General features: G+C 49.4%; 1 protein-coding gene across 1 annotated transcript in view; it reads right to left on the bottom strand.

Moving 5' to 3' along the window:
• GLCE (glucuronic acid epimerase) overlaps window positions 1–16,557 on the bottom strand; it is a 47,981-nt gene that overhangs the window by 7,718 nt on the left and 23,706 nt on the right. The window contains 1 exon segment of the mRNA XM_050713010.1: window positions 3,486–4,045. Within this exon segment, the coding sequence (XP_050568967.1) occupies window positions 3,486–4,032 (547 nt within the window). The 5' untranslated portion in view covers window positions 4,033–4,045.

Here is a 16,557-nt window from a genome sequence, read left to right as displayed (position 1 = left end):
ATCATGCTTATTTTAAAATACATTTAAAATGCCCTAATAGATTTTTCCCCCTACCCTGGAGACCACTAAATCTCCAGACGACGTTACGTATAACGCAATCCCTTTAACGCCGCATCAATCTTTTCAAATTAAGTGTATGTGCTACGACTAGATTTCGGTTAGAGCTACTTGATGCTCGAAGAGCAGCCTACCCAGCATCCACAAACTGCTCCAATTACCTGATCCCTAAGAGGGCAGTCGGAGACGATGCTTGAGCCAGGCCCTCCACGCAGTACCAGCAGAATACACCCCGATTCTGCCACCCAGAGCTGTCCCTACACAAAACCCATCGTACGAACCCGATGCCCCACACCACGCTCGGTTAAAACCTCCGCCTCCCGTGAGGATCGCTAGCAGAGATGCTCCTGCAGAAACCCTGCCGAGCTCCAGCCTCTCCTGCCTGCCCTTCACCAGCTCCCCGGAGGCCCAGCCTCAGATTTTCAGCGGAAAAAACCCAGCGCCACGAGCTGCCTGCTGCATCAGTGCTGCGTGTGGAACGAATACAAGCCGCACAGAAGAGACTTGTTTACACACACACCTCCACAAGCGAGCAAACACACGATACTCCGGATAAAATGGATAAAAACAGGACTCTCCCAAAGTCTTGAGTTTTATTTGGAACAAATACCCAACCTCAGCATATAAATCGAAAGTGGGAATCCATCACCGCGGCCCTCTTGCAGGAAACCAAGCGTATTTAGCACTGTAAGCCTTTGCACGCACGTAAGAAAAAGGAAGATGGAAATAAACAAGTTGGCATTTGCACCATTTTCCCCTTTGGCAATGTCAAGCTCAGGAACTAATTTTGCCTGAAACCTGGTGCAATGAAAATATTGCTTAAACTCAATGGAAAAAGATAGATTTTCATACATATTTCTGTGCCTCGTGTTGCTAATCGATATTACTGATGGAGATGTGATGGTTGCCTACTGCCTGAAGAGAAAGCCATCACAGGAAATATTTAAATACCGTGTATTATCTCAACTCCTGAAAGCCAGCGCGCTCATTAACATTAAGCATTTTCAGTTAAAGAGTGCATTCATTGAGACTGAAAGATGCAAAAAAAGAAATCTGCCGTAAGAGCTTTACTTGAAATTTATACAAGATGACAAGATTAAATTCTCTAGGTCATAGGACATAACAACACATTAACCTTGCAAAAAGAGAGAAGGTGAAAACATAACACGAGGCTTTTATCACGCAACACTATGAGAATTTCTAGGGCTGGAATGATGCAAGGCAAGAGCCTAAAACTACCTGAGAAAATGTTTTAATATTAAATCTCCTTCTCTGCAACACACAACTATTTCTCAAACCTATTTGCTGGATGCCAATAACTCTCCTGCCTTTACAAAAGCCAGGCTCTGGCACCACATTTCACGATGACAGCTCTTAAATCACATGCTACAAAAATGCAAGGTTTATAAATGACTAACCAAATTGTCCAGCGTTAGCCCCGCTTGTTTCTCGAGGCTTAAGTGTAAAGCAGCAAAGCACTGAGCCTCGCGGTCCCCAGCGTGCACATTTGGCAAGGCAAGAGGCTGCAGGATCCACCGCCTCGGAATTAGTTCTTACTGGATTTAGGTTTTTTTGCTGAAGCACTGCAAAGAGCACAGTTGCAAGAGGCACTCCACACATCTTCCCCATTTCACACAAAAACTGGTGGTGCTTCAAGACCCACGTCCTACCCTCCAACAACAAAAGAAACACCCGTAGCTATTATTTATATTCCCAAGTTGTATTTAACCAGCAATTACCCCAGCAATAAGCAAGGCAAACCCCTCTCCTCAGCCTCTCGCAGCCCAAACCTGAGCAGGACAACGCTCACACCGGGGGGATTTGTAGCTATCAGGGTAAGTTTGCACTTTCGGTAACAAAGATGGGCTGGGGAAGTCCCTGCTCAGAGCAGGCTCATCCTGCTCTCACGGTGCGGTGCATGTTGTCAGCACCTCCTTTCTATGACTGCTTTCAGAGTAATTCCTTCAAACCCTGCCTTTATTACAGGAGCATGGGAAAACAGCTGTGATGGTGTTCTCCCTCTCTGCTGACACCAAAATAGTAGTAACAGAAATGCCGGAAAACACTGCGGTAAGGCTCTTAAAAACAAGCGTAGGTAAGGTTCAGAGGTCGAACTAAATCGCCCCTTTTAATACCCTAATTTAATCGTCACAGTGTATCACATCTACCAAAAAGTTCGTGAGCTTCCTTTCTCCAAAACAGATTTGAAATTCAAAAAATATTGAACGAGAAACATGCATTTGGGTGATGCCCAAGCTAAGAAAACAAAGAAACCTTAAAAAAGACTGGCGTGCCCCGTGCATTTGTTTGTGTGAACTCTTCACAGACAAATTAATTGCTCGACATGGCAGCTCTCTGCAGTGACCGTACCAGGGGAAGAGCTCACATCAACACAGCAGAGTAACACCAATCACTGAGATGTGTGAAAATTAATGTGTTTTAGTCCTTAAGCGAAACCTGGTCTTCAATTTACAAGGGGTCACAGTATCACATTCTATAATAGTTTTTTTTTAAACCATTAACTTTTAAATTTGAAACCCAACAAGCATTTCCTGCGATTAAATCTTTGCCAAGACACAGGAAGACCTTGCCTACTAATTACCGATGGCGCAGTTTAGCAAAAGCACCAACTGGAGAGGTGCTTTAATTTGCTGCGGGGACTTAGGAGAGGAGGCTCTAAGTACTTTTCAGCCCACGGGCAGTTCTTCGAAACCTCCCGGCATTGCTCAGGGTAGCACAGCCTTTCCCAGCCCCCGGGCAGCAGCGCCCGTACCATGATTACTCAGAGCTTGCACAGGGCCAGGCATTGACAGAGCTAATCCCACGCTGAGCAAAACATCGTCGGCTTTTCCGGAGCAGCCCACAGCGGATGGATGGTCTGACCGGTATAATTTGAGCACCGCCCTGGCCACACAGGGAGAGTGGATATTGTTAAAGCACCGTGAGCACAAAGACAAAACCCGAATGTGGAGCAGCCGGGCGGTGTCACAGCTGCCGCTGGTGCCATTTGGCTCAGTGAGCATCAGCCCTGCTGCTGCATCTGTGTCCGCAGGGAAGTGGTAGTCTCCGCAGAAACCAGGGCCAGGCCTGGGGGTTTTTTTTGGTTTTGTTTGCTTGTCTGAAAAATACTTTTGGCTCCCTGACAGATACTGTAAGCGTCAATGACCATGCCAACACCTGACAGCAGCGCTGCAAGAGGAGTGTCCTGGCCCTCAGGAGATGGCTGCAACCAGTAACACCAGCGAGGCAGGAAGGAAGCTGGTAAAATCTCAAAACTCAGTATGGCGTTGGGACTTCCAAAAGACTTCTCTGAGTAAATGGATTTTTATCTGGACCACCATGACAAAATTAAGAGCACTGTGCATCTCAAGTAACAACAGTAAATTTAAGAAGCATTTCAACTATAAAAAAAAATGCTGAACACAAACCTTCAACACCACTTATGCACTTCACTCTGTCTCGAACCTCTACGTTGTAGCCCTCGAAGGACATAAAGACCCCGTCCGGGTGGTAAGGTGCTCTTTGTGTGTATACTTTGGAGTAGCTATGAGAGAATTCAAACCTGTCATAACCATCGTACTGAGCAATTTTCCCATAAACCTCAAAGTATTTCTCTACCCAGCTGAACGGCAGGAAGACCTCGCTGCCTTCCCTCCTCCCTTTGATGGTGTGCTCGTCGTTGATCAGACAGTCAATCTCCTCATACTTCAGCCCCGGGGCTTTGTTGAAGCCTCCCACGACGGGGGGAGCCTTCTGCTGCTCCTGGGGCGAAGCCTCCTCGCTCTGCCGGGCCGCATCGCGCGCGGGACCCTTGCTGGCGGCGGCCCCGCGGCGCTCGAGGCTGCCGGGGCTGCGGGGGAACGGGCCGGCCCGGTCCGAGGAGCATCTGTTCCACAGCAGCACCGTCACCAGCGTGAAGAGGGCGCAGATGATGATCAGAGTCTTGTAGTTGACCCGAGCTGCCAGGCAACGCATGTTCACACCATACCTGAAAAATAAATGAAAAATGTCGTTAGGCAATGGTGCTGAGCAGGCCTGACACCAGAGATGTTCACAGAATCACTCAGGTTGGAAAAGAACTTCAAGATCATCATGGCCAACCATCAACCTGACCTGAATCCCATCACTAAAGCACGTCCCTCAGTGCCACTTCCACATGTTTCTTCAATACCTCCAGGGATGGGGACTCCACCACCTCCACGCTGTTCCCTCGGGTCCTGTCGCTGTCCCCAGAGAGCAGAGCTCAGCACCTGCCCCTCCACTCCCCGTGAGGGAGCTGCAGGCCGCCATGAGGCCTCCCCTCGGCCTGCTTTGAGCGGAGCAAACAACCACAAAATGGCTGGGGTTGGAGCCACCTCTGGGCACCTGGCCCAGCCCCGTGCCCAAGCAGGCCACCCAGGACCATGTCCAGGCAGCACCAAGTATCCTCAGCCATTCCTTGTACACCTCACCCTCTAGATCTTTCACCATCTGTTGCCCTCCTTTGGACCTACTATTTCTACATCCCCTGACACTGTGATCCAGCATTTGTTCCTGCTAAGTTTCATACAGCCAGCCATCGCCCCAAGGCCTGATCCATCACCATCTCCCTGTAGGGCCTCTCTACCCTCAAGGGAATCAACGACTCCTCCTAATTTAGCATCGAATAAAGCACCAGCAGAGCCTTGCTTCAGCATAAGGTGCTGCCATGTGCACCCCATGACAGCATTTTGTGAGAAGTGGACAGGTAGGGGCACCTAGGAGAGAAGTATTTTTTTTCCAGCTCTCCCCTTCATTCTTTCTCCAAACCACGACAAACGTACCGAGCAACAATTCACCCTGGGTTGTGACAACAGAGCAGCATGTCACGCTTTGTCAAACACAAAGGGCACATCGGAAACAGCAGCCATGGCCGGCCGCGGCGCTGGGTACAGTGCTTGACGTTGACAAGAGGCTGAGAAATCCCTGGGGAATTGGCGAGCAGACCCTCACCAGCACAGGAGGAAGACAGGCCCTCAGCAGAAAGCCACCACCTCCAGCACAGCGAGAGAGGACTCCCAACAGAACAGCCCTACGATCAAAACCTGAACCAAAACTAGCCGCAATCGCTGACACGAAAAGGGATGTGTGTTTTCCCTCTTTATTATTTTTTAACAGCACAACAGCAAGCTATAAACAGTTTTGGAGATGAAACTCAGTGCTGGATTGATACACACCTCAGATGCACTTCCAAAACAGCAATGCACGTGGAGAGGAGCACGGTGCCGGCACCAGGCATCTACGGTGCTCTCGGCTCCCACAGCCCCTGCCGAGGCTGAGGACAGACCGAGACAGCGCGAGGCTGTCCCAGGGACGGACAGACTTCCACAGACGTGCTGGGGACGCACCGTGCTTGCTCCCCGAGCAGGAGGCAGAAGCCACAAAAAGTCTCTCTGTGCTTTATTTTTCGCTGTGAGATGAATCTCCTGCTGCATGCAGTGTGCCCCAACACCGCTGTCACACCCCAGCAAGGAGCAAGGCTGAGCAGCACGAAGACAAAACCCAGAAGTTTGAGTGATTTTTGAGTGATTTTGCACAGCCCCACTGACCCTGGGGAGAGGGACGAGGAGGAGGACCGAGGGCATGGCAGAAGCTGCGAGATGCCCTCCACCAGCTGTACCTGCCAACTGCTGAATGAGAAGACAAAAAAAAAAAAGGATTAAAAAAAATATTCTGCCTTTCTGTGTTTTCTAACTGCATCAGCTGCTATGGAGAGCCAAGCCCTGAGCTTTTATCAGCTCCAAGGCCCATCTTAAGATGCTCACCACCAGGTGCATTTGGGCTTCCCACACCGGAGCCAGAACCGAAGAGGGGAACCAAAACCCACGGAGCTTCTGAAGCACAAGTCCCCCTGGTGCCGTCCTGTTAAATGAGGAACTCCAGAACCCATCCAAGTCCGGCCGACAGACACGCACACAAGTTCACCACACACGAGGAAGAGGAGTTTCACCTCAAGTTGCCCCCCCACCTTTTTTTATTTTTAAATGGAAACAATTCTCTCTCACCAGTTTTATGCTTCCACACCGTAAGCACCATCTGGTCATTTAAAACTGGACTTTAAAAGATAAGTGTCTTATTTTCTGAAAGCCCAGTTTACTGCAAGCTTTTAGGGAACATAAATTTATATCTAATTGTATTTTTATGGAAATGCTAGCATAAGAATAAATCCAATTTTCCGCATCAGCAGATAATTTTTAGTGATGATGCTTTCAGGATGACCCCAACAAATATGCTCTGCTCTTTTTACACACAGGGATAATTCACTTTTAAATAGAGAATAACATTTCTGACACACTTCACCCCTACCTATAAAACTCCAAATTAATTAAACCATCTGCATCACCAGGGGACAGCGAGAGGGAAGGGGGAACACCAGCACCACACTTTTTATGCTCCCATTACCCCGTGTTTTTAAAGCTGTGCCTGGGTACGCTGTTACGATCAGCTCTGATTTTATTTGGGTTGTGCTTGGGAAGCAGAGATGCAATTCCTCACCCTCGGAGAGCTGGTGGGATGGGGCACCCTTCCTGCCCCTACTGACTGGGTGCTACAGCCCGGCCCCAGGGCCGGAGCCCAGCCTCGTCCAGCACTCCATGGTGAGGCTGCTGAAATATTTAGCTTTTACCAACCAAAAACGAACTAAAGAGGACTCGGAAAGAAAAGTGGAGTATTTGCAGAGACCCATCGCGTTAAATCTCACCAGTCACCGAAAAATCTAGAACTATCAGTGCAGGAGGGAGGCTTATTGCATGTTAAATGAGTAGATGGATTTTTTTATTCAACTGCAGAAGAAAGAATTCAGAATTTCCACAGCAGAAAGAAGTAATTTAAACCTGCAAAGGGACTGTGTTAAATTGCTTTATTCCCTTGCTACTCTCATGAAAAGGATTTCATCACATAATACTTAAAAGATTTAAGGAGTGCGAGATGGGAAAGTATTTTAAGGTATGAAATAACAAATCCATGAGACCCAGGTTTGTTTTCTCCCCTTTTTGCTAGACAGTGTAAAGGCTGAGGCTGCGCACCCGAACACCCCTAGCCTGAACCTCGAGGCGTGGGTTGTTCATCGCCTCCGTCCTTATTCCCCAGTAACGCTGGAACCACGATTTTTGAAGTGCAAATGCTTCAGTGCAGAAGCCTGGCAAAAATTCCTCCAATTCCTCTGCTGAATTACGACTCGGGGCTACAGGAGCTGCCGGCAGGACCCGGTGTGTTGCTGTAAGCGGCACAGCCTCAGGGCTCACGCTCCTCCTGCAAGAAGCGCCCAAGCAATCTACAAATTAATACTGCCTTAGTTTTCCACTGCTTCTGCACTTGCTCTACAAGCCATCATTAAACTAATTAAAATGCAGGGAAATAACATTTCTTACAGAGCGAACTGGTTTGCAGCCCCCAGAAGGGATGCATTTAGAGACACTTATTTTGTCAACTCAACTGAGGTGTCAAGGCCTCAGAAACATCGCTTTTAGCATAAAGAGCAATGGAGCTACATAAAAATAAAGCCTTGCTACTGCTGCTTTCTTACTCATACCTGGAAAAAGGACAAGCCTTGGTGCTCCATGCTGTGAGGTAGGAACCAGCAGTCCCTGCTGCGTACCTGAGAGTGACAGGTTCAGCTCCGGTATGTGTTTCTTAAATAAAAGCAACTTATTTGCTGCAATATTTATTAAGAAGCCTCTTTGTAAGACAGCTTTTTGAACCGCAGAACTGTGTTGAATGTATTAAAAGTAGGAATTTCTTTGAAGCCCAAATCATTGTCAGATTTCCATGTATTCAAGGGGAAACTGTTAATATATACACACATTTATTTATATATATATGTAGCCAATATATAAATGCATTTAGAATTGTCAGACTTCCCGGGAAGCAGGGACACATCTGGGGACACCTCCCTGACAGCAGCTGGCCGTGTGTGCCCTCACTCCTCGATGGCTAACACCAGTTTCTGCACTTACTCTTTTCCCCGAGCACTGCCTCGGCCGTTTCCCTTTGATCAGCACCAGCACCAGCTGAGGAGCCTCCTTCTGCAGTTCAGCACTTCGCTCCCGGGTCCGGGAACCAGCTGGAGAACTCCCGCCACACTTAGCATTTCTTTGGTTTTCCAGGAACCATTAAAAGAAAACTATTTCAATAAACCGTTCCAGTTTTTTTTTTAAGCTCAGTGGGAGTTACACAGGGGTGTTAATCCGAAAACACTGAGTTACAGCAGATGCACATCACATCCTCCCCCTAAGTTTTCCATTGCGGCACGTTCGGGGATTGATGCGATGCTTCCCAAAGAGACGTGTCCACTGAACGCTCCCCACTTTCCTGTAGCGCTGTTTCTACACACACAACGCCTGCATCTATCAAAGATCTTCAGCCAAACCTAATTCTAGCTGAATGTCAGAGCCTCTTGTGATTTTAGCTGTTCACCGGCATTTCATTCCTTCCTCGAGGGTTTGTGGGTTTTTTTTGGAAGTCGGTACTATCAACACCGAAATGTCCTTTAAACAAAAGGCAGGATCTTATAATGCAGACCTAACAACTATTGTATTTACTGTCACAACCAGTAAGAGGACTCTCTCTGTTTGAAAATCCCAAGATGACAGCGCAGAATTTCCAGCCCGGGAACTCAGATGCCTTTCCTCCCCCGTCACCGCGCTCTCTACAAAGCACCCGGTAAACAGGACGAGCCTTTGAATCAGCGTGAGCATCCCTGGAAGAAGAAAGGAAAGCAAACAGAAGAACGAAATCTGGAACCAGAAGAAGGAAACTGGCACAAAAATGAGAAAGTGAGTTTCTGCAAGAACCCCCAGTTTCCTTCAAGGGATCATTCTGGTTAATCCCTCTTATGAGATCGGGACGGCGCTGGGCACCGCAGGCTGGAGACGACTGCTCCCCACAGCCCCACGGAGCAACGCTGTGGCCCCCTGGAAAGTCAAACACCCCCCCACCGCCAGGTAACTCGTGTTCATTGAAGGACCAGCCCTTCCCAACGTCTTTAAGAGGTCCCTTCCCGTGTGTTGTGCTCCCGCCCCACGCAGTGCCCTCTGCAGCTCACTTCGCAGCGAGCCGGGCTCAGCAGGACGCACCGTCCGTGCCAATTCCCACATCGCGCTTTCGAAACACGAGATAAAATAATTGACTTCTTATTTCCATCCGGAAGCTTGCCTTTCCGCTGCCCCGACGCAAGAGCAAAATGCAAAATCCCTTTTCCTGCAGGAAGGCAGGGCCAGCTGCGGGCAGGCTGGGTGCCCGGGCAGGATGGTGCCACACGCGCCCCGCGGCCGCTCGCCTCGCTGCCTTTATTTTCGCTCGGTGCCGCCCCGGTGAGCCTGGCACCCACCACCGCAGCTCCATCTGGGTGCAACCCCAGCACCACCAGCCCTGAACGCATGTGCCTTCCTAAGCAAGTGACCCAAAATAAAAAAACACAACCCCAAAAGCACCCTTCCCGGAGCAAGGCCGGCAGCGAGCGAAAGCGCCCGCGTTTACCTTGGGTGCGCTTAACCAATAATCGGCACGCAGCCGCCCGCTGAGAGCCGGGAGGTCTCGGAGCACCCGAACGCACCGGCTCTGTGTTTGCTCGGCAGGAGGACGGGCAGTATTTTTACTTAAGACCAGGGATTTCTGCCGAATAGCGATAAGCTACCTATTTACTTTGAAGCCTCTACGCCGGGCTAAGCCGTTTAGCGCAGGGAGAAAAAAACCCGAGAAGCGACTGCCAATCTGAGATACGTTTAACCCAATATTTAAAGAAGAGACACTGGAACTTCAATAATAGCCTGATCTAAAAGTCATACGCGGCTACACACAAATTTTCCCCCCATTTCCCGTTCATTACACGCAGCAAAATGCTGTTCGGTCCAGTCATTAGACTAGCCCAATGTTTTGTAACAGAGAGAGAAAAAAAAAAAAGAACTCGGGGCTTGTTTTTAATAACTGCAGAAAATTAAATCTTTTGGATAATTTAATATCAAAACTCCTCATCCTTTGCCAAAGCTTACTTATGCCTTAAAATGAGACATTTACGGATTATTGAAACTTCCTGACAGCTCCACGCTTCCCAAATGTGTTTTGCCTGCGTCCTAAACCTGCCGGTGTTGGCTCCTCGATGCCCTGCCTAAAACCCATGCCTGCTGCCCCAGGCTGCTGGCAGGCTGGCGGCGTTTTGCACAGTGCTACACACCGGGGACAACCGCTGGAAATATTCTGACAACATGAGAATTTATCAGGACCCTGGCCGACTGGTCTGAACAGCCAAGCCTTGTTTCTAACATTTCGTGTACGCGTGATTTGTACAGAGCCCACACTCAGCTGGTATTCTAGTACCCGGCGTGCTGTCAGGGTGGCTTCTTTCTTCCTTAAGCACTAGGAAATTGCAGCAGAGTACAAACAAATGAACGTATCTGCCGTAATTGAGCACAGATTACCAGCCTCTGCCGCGGCTCTTTAGCGCAGATTTACTGCCTAATCCTCGCTGCTTCCAACTCTCCATCTGTGGGTTGCTGGACAGAAAGGATCTAAAACATGAGGAGGAAACTTCATCCAGAAATTTATTTCGAGTTTCCCCTCATGCTACGTATAACAGTTAACTGCGGGAAAATCCCAAAGCAACAAAACTGTTTACGTTTCTTGTCCTATAGAGCGAGCATCGGTCTTCTTTCTTACTTCCAGAATATACTGCGTGCTTTGTAAAGTATTTATCAGGCTGCACTAATTAAAAAGAAAATCTACTACGGCTCAGAGCGTAATTGCAATCTCAGCTACACATAAAATAAATAAATAAGTGTCAACGACGCTGGGCAGGCAGCCACTTGGCTCGCGGTGCAAGCAATGAGCTTATCGGGGTTTCTGCGCATACCCACTCGGTCTGCGTGCCCCAGCCCAGGCGGCCGGTCCCAATGCTCAGGAAGCTCTCGCTCACCCAGGAAGGACTACCAAGGTGCCTTTCTTTTGAATTTCAGTAAATTTAGTACAGGGTACCGCTACAGAACTTTGATGAAGTTGCTTGTGCATGCCATACTACTTCCCTGCCTTATCAGGACGACCAGTTCGTAGGACTGCTGCTGTAATTACGAGCCCATTCGTCGTACAGTCCAATAAATCTACTCACTTTGCAGACGGATTAAGCTATTAAACCCCTCACTAACGGCACAAACAATAACTCTGAAATCTAGCTGCTGCTCACAGAGGCATTACGATGCCTCCTTCCAAGCTATCAAGTATTACAGTGTTACCACACAGATTAACGAAGCGAAAGACAAAACCTTTTCACCAGTCTCCTTATATTTAGGCTCTGGAAGCGACGCGTAAATGCCCTAACGAGTCTCGAGGCAGCAGCACCAAGGGACGGGGCTCTCGGAGGAGCTGCTGGTGCCGTGGCAGGGAGCTGGGCTCCCTCCTTGCCACAAGCGAGCAGCCGGGGCAGCTGCACCCCAGCCCCTTCTGTGGCTGTGCCTGCTGCAGACGGGACCCGCTTGTCCCGGATGCTGCTGCTGCCGAACGCAGCTCAAACCGCCTTCCAAAAAGCCTCAGCACGTGTCCGCTCCAGTAGCTGTGCCCCCCTGGAAGCCGATCACAGCACCAAGGAGATGCCAGCTGGAGGGAAGCAGCTCTCAGCACGCTTATTTTGGTGCCGGTGACTGGGGAGTTCCCACCAACAGCCCCAGGTGACTTTTAAGCAGCACCCGAGCTGTCGTCTCTGCAGAGAGCCTGGGACCTGCGACTGCCAGCTGTGCTGAACTCACAGGAGCTAGTGCAGGTATGTGTGCCGACCGCACCGCAGGCACAGGGGTTGCAGCTGCTCCTTTTTGATGTGCTCCCCAGCACATCCCTGGCTTCCCACTTCCAAGTAAAATGTGTCATCCCGACCATCTGCCTTCGTGACATAAAAGCCCAACCCCAAAACAAGGAGGTGAAGCCCCTTGCTCGCACCTTTTCCCTTGCAGCGCTGCTTGGTGAGATGCGACGAGCGGGATGCCCGCGAAGTTAACCCTGTTAACTGCTGGGTTAACATCCCCGTTAACGTCCCCATAAATCCGCTGCGGGCAGCGGCGCTGATTTGTGCGCGGGGACAGCACCTGCTCCATATCCCACAGCCCTACAGCAGAGAAAAGCAGACGCCACAAATCCCTGCTCACACTTCGCTCTGCCTCCCGCCGCCCCCTGGCCTCAGGGGCGACGCTGCAGCCCCTTGCCGAGCAGCAGCACCCCGCTCGCACCCCACGCCTGCAGACTGCTTCAACCCGCAGCTGCAAGCAGCCCAAGAGTAGCAAGGAGGGTTCACGAGGGTGTAATTCCACCAGTTATTTACATCAACAAGCCACGTGTTTTTACCTGAGCACCAAGTCTGGCTTGATTAGCACAGTTTTTGTCCCCAAGGCCAGCCTCTGTGGTAACTCTGCCGCCGGCTTCTCCAACGCAGCCATCACTCCCGTCCCGCCGTCTCAACACCGGTCACATTTAATCACCAGCGCTGGCAACTACCCCATTACCATGTCAGCTCCTATTTGTCACCGCCTTTGTAAGAAAGAGACACGTTGCATCCCGAAGACGGAGAGCGGCAAAATTTTAAATGCCCGTAAAACCCCGTGCCCGCCCGGCTCCCGCAGCACTTCTCACGTCTGTGTGTCATGGAAGTGCTGGTGGCTGCTGTCACGGAGCAGCAGCGCGGCGTTCACTGCAACCGTTTGCCTTTCCCAAACTAAAAGCATCTGAGCACAAAAGTGATTTTTGTCCAGAAGTTATTTTAAGCGCTGTTTGGAAGCGGCGTGGCACAGAACGTTTAACAGCTGCGATCCTCCCAGCACATCACAGCCCCAGCACCCGTGTGCAAGCTCTCTGTTAGGCAGAATTATTATGAAAAAGTGTTAATGTATAAAGAGTTTTCTAGTGTTTTTAGCCACGCTGTCTCTAACACCTGGGCATCGCCACCGCCCCACGGCCACCCGGTGCAATGGGAAGCTCGTGGCCGGGATCCCAGCTCCCTGCTGGAGGGCACAACTCCCGTAACCTCATTTCCCGACAGCGAGGATGTGAGGCCAAATTTCTTTAATGCAAGGACCGATCCAGTACACCAGCAGTAATTTAAATTTTGATCGTGCCGCTGGAGAGAGGATAAACCACTAAGTCAGGGTCTATTTAGCTCCAAGAAGTCGGAACGTAGCTACTTCAGAAATCCTTCCTGCAGCTCAACACTCTGCGTGTACATCTTAGAGGCTGGTAAGACAAAAAAGCCCAGGTTCCTGCTCCTGCTCCGCTTCTGACGGCATGATAGCAAAGCATATGCACCTGGAGAAAGCATGGAGGGAGGCCAGAACGGGAATTTATTACAAAAATAAGGATCTTCCAATATCAGCAGGGTCAAGACTAACATTTTTATAGCCATTTTTATTATCTGCAGTAAGAGCTAATCTGAAACACAGTGTTTAAACCAACTTCACCTAAGGTCTGCCACTGAAAAGTGACTTAATGTGGATTATGAACACGCCAAAAACTTACCATTACTAAACTTGAAATCACTGGTCTTTGAGAGGAAGAAGCCTTGCTTTTCAAGCCACAAATACAGGATTTCCAACATAATTCTAGGTCAGATTCAGGAACTGTACTAAAAAATTGTGTTTAAGGTGTGCAGAATACAACAACGCAGGAGAAAGCTCCCGGCCACACATCACCAGGTTATACTTCTTAGCATGTCTGGGGCTTAGAGTAATACTCAGAAATATAGCGATGCTTAAAAAATAGCAAACCCCCTTTGCTTAGCGATGCAGCTTTACCAAAACACAAAAGCCACGTCTCCCTTGGGTCTGGCATCGCCTGCTTCAGGACAAGCTCTGCACGTCACGCGTGGCTGCCCTGATGTGGCTGGGGAAGCCATCCGGATCTCTCGCTTGTTTACCTGTCTCTACTGAAAACACTCACTGAGCGAACTAAAACACGAGCCTGAAGCTTTGTTTTCCTCATTTTTGAGGAGTGAGGGCAACATCAGAAACATCGCTCTCTGACAGACCCGAAGAGCCGCCAGGCTGCTGTTGGAGAGCATCGCCGCTGCTGCTTTCGTCAGCAGATGTGTTTCCCCTGTAAATTAATGGAAAAATACGTAACTTCGGACCAAAATGAGATTTTTCACTACCACTTCACATTTTCCTGGCTTATCAGAGACGTTTGGAGCTGTCTCACGCAGTTCCATACGCGTTAGCAGCCACGACATGCTGCTTGGTTCCTCCACCCCGTTGCACGACGCAGCCCCCGGCGCAGAGCCCAGCCAGGCTCCCTCCTCCTGCGCCTTCCTAGGAACTGAGAAATCATGGCCCTAAGCTCCGAGCAGCCAGAGCAGCACAGATTTCCTTCTCTGCAGAAAACTGTGCTCCTACGTTCTGTTCTGACAGACCTTTCAACGCGAACAGACGAGGAAAGCCTGCCGCTCCTGTGCCAAGCTCCTGCCAGAGCCCCGGAGACCCTTCTTGCCGCCAGGAAGCCCCAAGTTGCTTTGTGCTTTCCACTTGTTCCTACCAGGATCCCCTTATAGCTTCGGCTAGAAAATCCCAATGATTCAATACGTGATCGTTTTCTCCCAGCCATTCCAAGCCCGACAGGCAGCGCGGGTTTCAGCAGGAACTACGGCCCCATGTTTTCCTTCCCGACAGCGCTCCACCGACAACAGGAGAGCCACAGAGCAGCGATGCTGGCGCTCCTGCTGCCAATTCATGACAATGCCTACAAGAATCCCATACAAAGCGCGCTCCAAAGTACAGCTCAGACATCTGGCATGTATTTGGCAAGCCTGCTTGCATGCAGCCTTCAAGTAAAAATAGAAGAGCCTTTCTAGTTCGAACACTGCCACCATTTAAAAACGAGCAAGTGCGATGCTTTGGAGGATGCACAGCTGACCCTAAAAATCACACGAGATTCATATTAAGCGGATGAACCTTCAAGGCTTCGTCCAATGCCCTCAGCAGAGCACAACCTTGCTTGGTAATCACCAGCAAGCCTCATGCAGCTTCTGTAGGGGATCTCACCTCCCAGCGAGCACAGCCACGCAGGGTCTGCAAAGCACAGCATGACCAGCACCGGTTTCAGGGAGCAAATGTGCTGGCATCCCCCTTGTGCCACCCCAAAGTGCTCTCCTGGAGGCTTCAACACCTGTCAAGCCCAAAACCCTGCTGCTTCACTAATGTTTGCGGCTCGTTATCGGCATAAACCACTCTGTTACATTCCTACGTATTATGCAGGTAGGTTCCCTCTTCCTTCTTTCACTATGCAAAAAGCAGACGTTAAGGAAGCAACATAGCTTATAGCAGATAAATAAAATTTGCTTTAAGTCAGAGAAACTGTCTAAAAGTGCCTCATTTTTATTGCTCAGCAAACCCCGATGCTGTGTGCAGATGGTTCTTTGGGAAGGAGTCGCTCACTGGTGGCAGTTACCCGATTGCTGAATTAAAGGTTTCAGCAAAATTGTGCTGCTTCCCCAAGTATTTCCAGAGCAAACAACCTGCACAACAACAAGCAATGCCACTGACAAACTTCATTAAAGGGATTTTCCCAGGAAGCCTTAGAAGCTGGGATTACAATCACTTACTGCTACTTTCCCGGTTTTCACATAGAAACAAGGCAGACATACAACCCAGCACAAGCAGGCACAAGCACCCGACAGGAGCCGAAGCAACACAGCACAAGCACGTCCCTGTTCCCAAAAATCCCACTTTCAAAAGACAAAAGCACACGTACCATGCGCTGGGGACCCTAGGCAGCACCTTCAGGAGGAGGTTCTGGGCTTCTTTCAGCCCACCCCTTCCACCCAGTGCTGCTCCCAATAACAACCTGTCCCGGCAGAGTTTATGTTTAGACTCTGGCATTAACCCTGGCAAATGTGTTTGGAAACCTTCCGTTTCTACATTTTTTCGTATTTGGCAAGCCAGAGATTAGGAGGAGGCAGCGGGGCTGGATACGAGGGAGACCAAGATAACACACAAATCCTGTTTTTATTGAAGTTCACAACAAAGGCAGAGCTAGCTTTTACAGTAACTTGAATTCTGGTTTTTAGGATAGAGCCCACAACTACATACAGGCAGGTAATACGGCATACGATGGAGACGGCCTTTTACTTATTTATTTTTAATCCTTTCTACTCCAGCTCCTTAGAAGAGCTGATGAAAAAGCAGGGCAGAATAAAATCAGAAACGATATAAAAGCACGCCGAAAGCTACCTGATAGCAAACTGCATCAGCTGCAAATTATTCTGTACAGCCACAACAGTGAACTGCTTATTTCTGTTTTTAATACAGAAAGTGATTACTGTTAAACATCCGACACACACACACATTTCTGAGATTCCTCCAGTTTGTGCTTCCAGCAGGACTGGGGTGCATACCTACAATTATTAGTACAGACTTCCACACGCAACCCAGAACGTAACGCGGGCTTGGCAGGATTTATAGCTTTCAAATTCCACGTGGGTTGCTAGAATTTTAAGTCTACCCATCAAGAAGGCTTTCCTCC

The sequence above is a fragment of the Cygnus atratus genome, chromosome 11 (assembly GCF_013377495.2).
Source record: "Cygnus atratus isolate AKBS03 ecotype Queensland, Australia chromosome 11, CAtr_DNAZoo_HiC_assembly, whole genome shotgun sequence".
Taxonomy (NCBI): Eukaryota; Metazoa; Chordata; class Aves; order Anseriformes; family Anatidae; genus Cygnus; species Cygnus atratus.
The sequence above is the reverse complement of the archived record's forward strand: the minus strand, read 5'-3'. Positions and strand labels throughout refer to the sequence as shown.